The sequence below is a fragment of the Xenopus laevis genome, chromosome 2L (assembly GCF_017654675.1).
Source record: "Xenopus laevis strain J_2021 chromosome 2L, Xenopus_laevis_v10.1, whole genome shotgun sequence".
In the NCBI taxonomy this organism is placed as follows: domain Eukaryota; kingdom Metazoa; phylum Chordata; class Amphibia; order Anura; family Pipidae; genus Xenopus; species Xenopus laevis.
The window spans coordinates 48,532,278-48,541,664 of record NC_054373.1 but is presented as its reverse complement, the minus strand read 5'-3'; the positions used below and the strand labels follow the sequence as shown (position 1 = coordinate 48,541,664).

The 9,387-nt window shown below is 44.3% G+C and overlaps 1 protein-coding gene across 2 annotated transcripts in view; it reads left to right on the top strand.

Moving 5' to 3' along the window:
• Positions 1-255: 255 nt before the first annotated feature.
• mnt.L (MAX network transcriptional repressor L homeolog) overlaps positions 256-9,387 on the top strand; it is a 60,773-nt gene continuing 51,641 nt past the window's right edge. The window contains exon 1 of one of the 2 annotated variants that reach the window (XM_018245290.2): positions 256-1,129. In XM_018245290.2, the coding sequence (XP_018100779.1) occupies positions 1,054-1,129 (76 nt within the window). In that variant the 5' untranslated portion in view covers positions 256-1,053. 2 annotated transcript variants of the gene reach the window in all.

Sequence of the window (9,387 nt, the reverse complement as noted above, 5' to 3'; positions counted from 1 at the left end):
CCATTGGTTTGTGGTCCGCAGGGTTGCCGCTGGCTTCCCCCCGATCGTGGCAAAGTAAGGTGTGTGTGCTCAGAGTGGGGGAGGAGCTAGCAGTGGGTGAGAGGGAAGGTTGTGGGGTGCAGGCCCGGACTGGCAATCTGTGGGTTCTGGCAAATGCCAGAGGGGCTGCTATAAGGTCCCATAGAAAGTCAGTATTTAGTGGGCTGGTGGGGCTGTTTGAGCCTCTATGTGGGCTGATTGGGCCTCTGTATACCTAAAAATGCCAGGGCTTATTTTAAATCTCAGTCCGGACCTGGTGGGGTGTGTGGGGGGTAATAGCCATGTTGGGCCTTGCATACCCCAATCAGTTTCGTATCTGCTCACTGATGTGGCCCTCAATCTAACGTTAGCACATTAGCAATTATGATCCAATCGTGTGCCCAAAGGCCAAACAATCATTTGACCCATTATTTCCAACCTAAAGGTGGACATATCAATTAAAGACCAACTGGATCTTATAATGTCACTTTTGGGCTGACTCCCTGTCACACTGCAAGATCACAGGTTCCATAGAAATCAAGAGGTGTTCTTATGGTACTGCTAGTGTTTTGGCTGCTTAGTCAGTCCGTCCCCTTCAGGCTCTTGTGCAGCAGAGCAGGGTGTGATTCCTGTTAGTGAGCAGAAAGCAAAAGTAGAGCGAGAGCCCCACATCCTCCTCCTCCCTGTGAGTCACACGCCAGGGCCAGTCCTTCCGCACTCCGGCTTTTCCCTCCGCCCGAGAGTAGCTGAGGGCTCTGCGAGTCCCTTTTTTTCTTGTTGTGTTTCTGTTACTCATCGCCATCTTGTTGCAACCCTTTTCTTGTCTGGAGGATCCGTGGGGGGGAACCTGGGTTGGATTTATTTTTTCCCCCATTGCATTTCATTGATTCAGTCACATTTTCCCCGACTCTGGGAGGGTGAGGAGATCCGCGCTGATATCCTCCGCTTGTGGATCTTTTTATTTTGTCGGACTGGAGGGGGGAGATACAATCAAAGCGGAAGATTTTGGGGGATCATTGTGGGAGCTGCTGAGAAATGAGCCTGGAGACACTGTTGCAAGCAGCCCTGTTCCTGGAATGGCAAGCCCAGCAGCAACAGCAGAGGACACGTGGTAAGGAAGCTTTTGGGGGACCCCGGGGCAGATGATGTAGCCGGTTTAGCAGGGGGGGGATCGTGTGAGTGTTGCTTCAGTAGCATTATTTGTCCTTTCCGTCACACTACGAGACTACACCTCCCATCATCCTCCAGTAACTTTCTACTGCTACACGATCAATTAGTGCGGCATTAGCCGGGTGTCCAATACGTTGCCCTCCGCTTATTGAGACGCTATTGCTACAGTGTAGGCTGTGACTATAACACGACTGCGCCTTATTGCCCAGGAATATGTATCGTACGTGTTTATTTAGTATGTGACTCGTCTCGCAAAAATCGCTGCGACTGACCGGGTCGGGGATGGATGTTTTTTTCCCCTTTTGGTCGGAGCCTTAGGTTGTCTAGTATCAGGGCGGTGGCAATCCTCCAGCAGCCTTTGCTAATACCCTGACATGGCCTGTCATATGACTTCCCAAAGCACCGCCCCTTAACCGCTTCATCGCCAGCAGCACTCACTCCTGGGGCTCCTCGGACAGCCTGGTGTTTCCTAATCACGTTTTACCTCTTTTCGTATTTGCGTCTGATTGGTGTTAATAAGGGCTGCTGGTTATACCGATCTGGGAGGGGGGGTTCGGTTGTAGAACACCGGCAGTCCGCGGGTTACTCTGCCATGGTGACGTGTCAGACTCCGCCCCTCCCCCCACGTGCACTGAGGACACTCCCGCAGGGGGAGAGGTTGGGGCTGAGCGGGACAGAGAGGCAGACAGGACGGCGGGGGGAGGAGGAGTGACTGCACTCACACAGCATGACCCATGGCGTTCACACCCTGCTGGGACGGGGAAAATACAATGTCATAAGCGGAGAGCTGCAGGTTAAAGATGCACCTACCTACCTGTGCAGTGTTGGACGGGACACTAGGGGCCCACCTTAAAACAGACCAGGGGCCCACCTTAAAACAGACCAGGGGCCCACCCAAAAACATTAGACCAGGGACCCATCCAAAAACATTAGACCAGGGGCCATCCGAACACATTAAACCAGGAGCCCATCCAAAAACCTTAGACCAGGAGCCCACGCTCAGTACTATTATTCGTCCTCACTCAACCACTATTCTCCTAGTCTCTCTTATTTGCATACTACAATACTATAATCTATTATTCCATCTATTTAGCCTCTTTGTTCTCATATAAATTGGGAATTGCAATGAAATAGGACAAATGTTTAGCAGCATGAGGGCCCACTGACACCTGGGCCCACCGGCAATCTTTTCCTGGTATCCCTGTGGGCCAGTCCGACACTGTACCTGTGCACCTCCAGCCGCCGATGTAGCGCTAAAAAAACCCTTATGCGCCTTTACTTTGCCTTTAAAATTAATGAGCTGGGGGCCCACGTATCGGCAGGACTGCCCTTTTATTAGGCAGAACTTGTCCAGTAATTTGTGTGTAAGGTGACTCTGAGGTAGACTGTTTCCTTTGAGATACACATGACAACATTATGCCATTACATTGCAGGTTAGGGGCGGACACTGGCTAATGGCTGTGTATCAGAGAGGAAAGGCCTTATATAATATGGAAGGATTATTGCAGTCTTGTCCATGGAATCAGGTTTTAGTTTCTGAGTCACAGAATCCAGTTAGCAGTGACACCAGGAGAGAGAAGCTGCACTTGTATATGGAGTATATCAAATTAGCATCTCATTTTATAAACTCTTTATTTCCCCAGATGGGGGCTGACTTGTTTTGTACATTCTTTATAGTGCCTTCGTTTGCATGTGTTGTGCAGCGTTTACGTTCATTTACACACCACCCCCGCAGTATTGCTGCTGTTGTACTCCGCCATTGACTGTAGCACAAGCCTCTAATTCTCTGTCTGGCTGTTGCGCCTTTCCTCTTTGCTTGTGAGAATATGGCTATTTTGTCTTTCCTTGGACAGCGCCGCGGCATAGAGCATTGTACTTGAATGACATCATTCTCCTTCCTTCAGTGCTACAGATATTTTAGGCTGCGTATATATTTACGCAATACTAGATGTGTGGCTTACTAATTAGACACAGTGTCATTATTGTCTCACATTGTACTACTGCATACTGGACCACAAGTGGCTGGATAAGAAAAACCAAGAAGTGCTATCTTGCTAATGTCACTCCTGGCTGCCCTCATTTGGCATCTGTTATATATTAATATACATAACATGATCCATAAGGCCCCTGCAGAAGTGCCCATTGATTACCTTTGATCAAAGGAGCAAGAATGGACAAATCAATAATGAAGGGCCTCCCAAAATGGAAGTGGGCTAGGAGCCCCAGCAGTGCATGCTATGAAAATAGCCAGGAGGTGCTTTATATATTGACTCCCCCCCTGTGTATATTGGGGGAGTCAGTGTGTACCAGATTTGCACACTGTTCTGGACAGGCTATGGCTCATACATGTTACCTCGGGGTTGGTCCAGTTACTTGCATGGTGCCCCTGTTTTTCACCTATTTTAACACCGTTTTACTAAAGTAGAAGTTAAAGAACAGCTATTCCTGAAAGTGTTTTCCTCTACCACAGCTGTGGACTGCACGTAAGATGGGGGAAACTGAAACTGTAATATAAATTAAATTTAAAAGGTGCATCCCCTGGCAAGTATTGTGGCGGCTTCCACAAGCGTGAGGGTGGCCGGACTGGGGCATATGTGCACAATGAACATATATCTCAGGGAACTTAATGTGCACAAGCATATAATGGGTGACTCTTAGTATGTGACTGGCCATCACCTGTAATCCATGTATTGCTCATATTGAGCTATGTATGGCTGCCCGCAGTGTGCTTGCCTCTGAAACTACACTATTGTGTGCCCTGTCATGGCACCGCTGGGCGTGGGAATAATTTTTTTAGTCATAGGTGCCCTTTAATAAAAAAAGATAAAGGAAGTGTGAGTTTGTAGTAAAATTAGTGCAATGCTCATTAATTAGTGCAGCCTGTCTGGGCTATGCTAGTAATTGGTCCGTGTTTGCTGGGCACATGCCAGAGAATCTTGCATGTGTTCCACTTAAGCACACAGAAACTTGCCTGATCATTATCTCACGCTCATTCTCTGTATGTCATCAGGACAGGCAGCGTGAACTCGTGTTGACAGCCTAACACAACACATTCTGAGCATGTGCTTGCTAATCCCATGTGCTGCTCGTTCAGTGCCGGCCCCCTGCAGAACAGCTCTGCCTTTATTACATTTTATATTAAGCCGGCATAATACTTTTATTTCTCGTGCAGACGCATTGCTGCATGCAGGGAGGGGGTTGTGTTCTGGCGTATATTTTTACCTTCCAGACAATGCTTAATCATGCTGTCCCTGCCCCCCCCCCCACACTTTTTTTCTCCTTGCACAGATGTGCTGGGGTGGAGTGTAAAAGTGGGAGGAGATTTTATTTCCCCTTCTGTCCTTTATGGATGTCTGGTTCTCGGGAGAGCCCTCCTGAGTACACAGAAATGGGGGAAGGGCAGACAGTATAGGGCAATCCTTAACCAGCTTCCTGCTCAGATTGAGTGTAGAAATCTGAGCTATCACCTCTTGCTAGTGCTTAGTACTGCACACATTGCAATACAGATAGGCGCCAGATTCCTCTTGGTCTGTGTTACAGCACTTAGCACTAATTGAAAAGAACAGGATTAAAGCACAGATTTTCCTTAGTATATGCTTATTTTGTGCTGGTGGCTTCAACGTTCCGACTTTTGTACAGTACTGAAAAAGTTACCTAAAAATGTTAATATGGTTTTTTTTTTTCATGTAGTACAACCTCATGAATTAAGTTTATTATAAGAAACAAGTTAAAATTCAATATTTTATTTCAGTGACTGGAAGATTATTTCTGTGCCTTTAATAAAAGTCATTATGTTTGCGCCAGATCTAGTAATTTGCCAACTTTTATTACATTGCCCTTCTTGTCATGCCCAGACACCCAGTTGCAGGTAACTGAACTGTGCATACACCAGATTTAGGCCCCATCCGTTCCCTATGTGTGTGCACTGACAGGACTGTTAGCTGCCTGTCAGTGTGCAGTAGGAGCAGATTTCGGCCAGAGCCCTCAAATATGTTTTTACTGGATGAAATCTGCTCCATGCGCATGCAGATTACAGTACTGTCAGTGCACACACACACATATGGATAGTCCAAATCTGAGTTTTCTTAGCCAACACTTTTACACCAGCAGAAAACAGCATGCGTCAGTAGCTATGATGTGCCCCACCTGTGTTTAAAACTTCAGTTCAAACAGATAGCAAGGAATGGGCTGCAAAAATCATGCATTTCCCTGTGTTTAAATTAGGAATGCAATGAATACACCATTTAAGGATTCGCCCGAATCCTTTGTGAAAGATTTGGCCGGATCCTGAACCACAATTTGCATATGTAAATTAGGCAAAGAAGATGGAAAGAGAACCACATGTAGCATGCGGTTTTTTGACTTTGGATAACGGTTTGGCCAGGCACTTAGATTTGGGCGAATCTTGAATTCGGGGCATCCCTAGTTTGAATGTATGAATGAGTCACCAAAAGTGCCCTAAAGACACCTCTGAGCATGGTTCCTCCATCTACAGGCCTTATAAGTTTTGGTAGGATAAACACCAATCTTAATTATCCCACATGTGATTAATTTAAAAGCGAATTTCCTGGTGGGGAGGTATGTGACAGCATAATTTTCATTGTGATTATAATATCATTAAAACTACCTGGGCATTTTTTCTGTATTTTCGTAGTAAATCTTCCATGTGGTTTCCAGTGGTGCATCACTAAAAAATTGCATGACATTCATTCACAATCCACAGCAGTCTGTGTATCCGCTGTTCTTTAAGGCATTAAATAGAATTAAATAATTAATCTTTGGTCTTAAATTTATCTCTTTGAAGCAGCTGATTTTTATCTAATGAATGAAAATGTGCACATGGATTTGCATGGTGGCTGCTGGGGCTAATTGGCTTAGATTTATAATGAGTAAATCCTAGAGGTTTGCTGTATGGTTTGTTTGGGAGCAGTGCTTCTCAGGAAGACCAGGTTTATGGCGAGGTCTCCAAGTTGATAAATGACCACATTTATAGTCAATAAGTGAAATTTCCTTCTCTCTGCAACTGGGTAAAGAGAAGAGCTGACATTTATTGTCAGCACTGAAATACTTTCAGTATCCACACAGTGCTACGCAATATGTTGGCGCTATATAAATACATGTTAATAATAATTCTGCACATAAGGTTGAGCTGACATTCATTGTCGGCACTGGGATTATTTCAGGATCCATATTCTGCACATAAGGTTGAGGAGAGGAATCAGGAGGAGGAGTATTGCAAATGTGCTGATGCTGGTATATGCCTGGGGTAATGTCAGTTGAAAGACTTGACACCACAATGTGACCTCTAACATAGTAAATGGTCTGGCTGAAAGTGACAGATGTCATAGGGAGGTTGGAGTAGGTGGGTATCTCAGCTGATTGCTTACTATGGATTTACTTCTGAACTGCCTTCAAAGAGGACAGCTCATATGATACTGCAGAATTCAACTCATTTTGGGTGACAAATATTTTGACGAATGATCACGTTAGAAAAATGGGGAAGTACTTGATAAATGAGCAAATTATTAAACAAGCTGACTGAGGAAAGGGGAACATATTCCTGACCCTCAGTCAGTTAAGTTCTAATAAATGTCAATAGATAAGGAAAATGCCAGAAATCCCCAATTTAACCTTATAATAAAAGCACCTCTACAATCAGCTGGTAACCAATGGCAAAAAAGCTTTGCCTTTGTTACATTTTACATTATGCTGCCATAATACTTTTTAATATATATTTCAACTGTCTACAACCCTGCAGTGTTAAAAACTATGTGCCCCAGAGGCTTTAATGTCGTTTATAAGTTATAAGTAAGCATCTGTTGCCATTTGAGTTAGAAAAGGGGATGTATGGTAGTGATGTGCTGACCCGATAACCGGGGGACCTGCAGGTTTACCCGCGGGTCGGGTGGGTTTGAGCTGAATTTGGATGTCCATGGCGGGTGCGGGTCACACTAGGCTACTACAATGCTGTAGTGGCTGTGTTTCTGAGAAATGGCTTTTTTAGGACAAGCACTACTGATCTGCGGTTGCGGGTCATACAGCGGAAACATTTTGAGGGTTAGGTGCAGGTTAAGGGAGTTTTTCCTGACCCCCACATTACTACTGTATGGCCCATATTTGCATAGGACATGGTCAATTCTTTAAAGTAGAATTGTTTCCATACATAAGTCAATTATTAAAGAGGGGTCAAGTGCCATTTATCCCAATTTTTCTGACTTCAAAAGATCTATTACATTTATTTAAGATCTGTTTCTACAGAAGTTTACCCTCATCTAGCTTAGCATAGCCACAGTGTGCACTATTTGCTGCTAAATGCAATTATCAGTTCCACGTCTCTCACTTTTCTTCTAATCTTGCCCATCCCCACACCATGTATCTCATACCCCATTCTCATTGTAAGCTTTTTTGGGTGAGGCCCTCTTTGCTTTTGTATCACTTATCAGCTATTTTTGTAAATCTATATGCACATGTTGGTGCTTTGTAAATATGTGTTAAAGTATAATAATAATGCTAATTTATGGTTTCCTTAGAGCAGTGGCACATACTGTTGTTTTGAATGATTTAAGTGCCATGTTAGCCTAAAAACATGTCCAACCAATCACAAAGTCTTGGACTGAAATCTGCTATTGCCTGGCACAAACACAGTTGATTTAAGTTTGTATAAAGATGCTAGTGTTCATGTTTTAAAGGTAAGGCATGTTGAACTTGGGGGTGCCAAATGTTAGGCACCCCCAAGTGATTGTATTGACTTACCTGAAACCCCGGGCCAGAACTCATATCAGCAGAAAACTGCATTGGCCCAGGGTTATACCAGTGAGCACCACGGAGCGATCGTCTTCCTGCTTCCTCCTTCGCGCGGCTGCGCATGCGCAGTAGAACGGAAACTCGAACTTTAAAAAAAATCGGCTACTTCGTTCAACTGCGCATGCGTTTTCCCTGGGAAATTTGAAGACAGAAGAAGATGGAAGTGAATCGTTCCGTGGTGCTCACTGGTATAACACGGGGCCGCTGCAGTTTTCTGCTGATAGGAGCACCGGCCCGGGGTTTCAGGTAAGTCAATACAAATTGAAGGTACATTGCATCACACATCAAATAAGTAGTACAAGTAGTTGCAAACCTGCTAATGTCACTGGGGTGGTGATAGTAGTTGGACCTGTGCTATACACGGTACCTTTTATTGTGGTGATCCCAATTCCATATGTGCCAATGACTCCACAATCATTGAAGCTAGAACATTGAGGCTTGTGCAGCAATATAAATGTGGTCATACACTGGCTGATTTGCAGGACAGTGTGTTTAAACTGCCCATAACCTGGCATACATGACTGGGTGGTTGGCCAGTATCATTAAAATCCAGGTCTGGACTGAGATTCAAAATAGGCCCTGGCATTATAGGTACACAGATGTCCAAACAAACCCCCACCAGCCCAATAAATAGTGACTGTCTATTGCCAGAACCCACAGATTACCTTTCTTGGCCTGTTAAAATAATACTAATTGCCCAACAAATCTGAGAATGTATGGCCTGTTTTGGTCTGCTGTTCTAATTTATTGAATCACACCTCATAGATGGGTAAGGTAAATTTCATGTTCACCTACAGCAAAGAACTTGTCAAGCGAGTTTTTCAGCAAGAAAGCTTCTTCCTCATGGAGGCAGAGCCTTGGCACTTGTACTAGGAAGGTCAACCAGGGCAAATCATGCTTCGTCAGCAGTAGCATATTGATTGCTGGTGGCATCATATGTTCGTAATGTATGTTAGTCATCAATTTAACCTTGTTCCATTCATTTATTACAGGCCTTTATCCTGTTAGTCTGTGTGTACATACTGCCCCAACTTCTCCCCATAATGGCTTAAAACTTTGCTTATGTTAATTTCTTCCTTTGGAGAGCATTGGCAAACAGTCTTGTTTAGCAAGGGTATAGATAATCCTTACACCAGTGTTGATTATTTGTTAATGCAAGGTAAATTATTTATACAGAAAGATATTTGGCAGTCTGGAAATAAGAAAGCAACAGTTCATACAAGGCTGTCTCTAACTAGTTGGTGTCTTTTTATTTTTTTGCTTTTAAAAGCCATGTTACAAAACTAATTAGAAAACTGGGAATACTTTGCCAGATTTTCACAGTTTGGTCAATTTTTACTTTATTACTAAGACGCTCCACCCCACTGCACTGAAATCCAATGAAATCCAATGAGA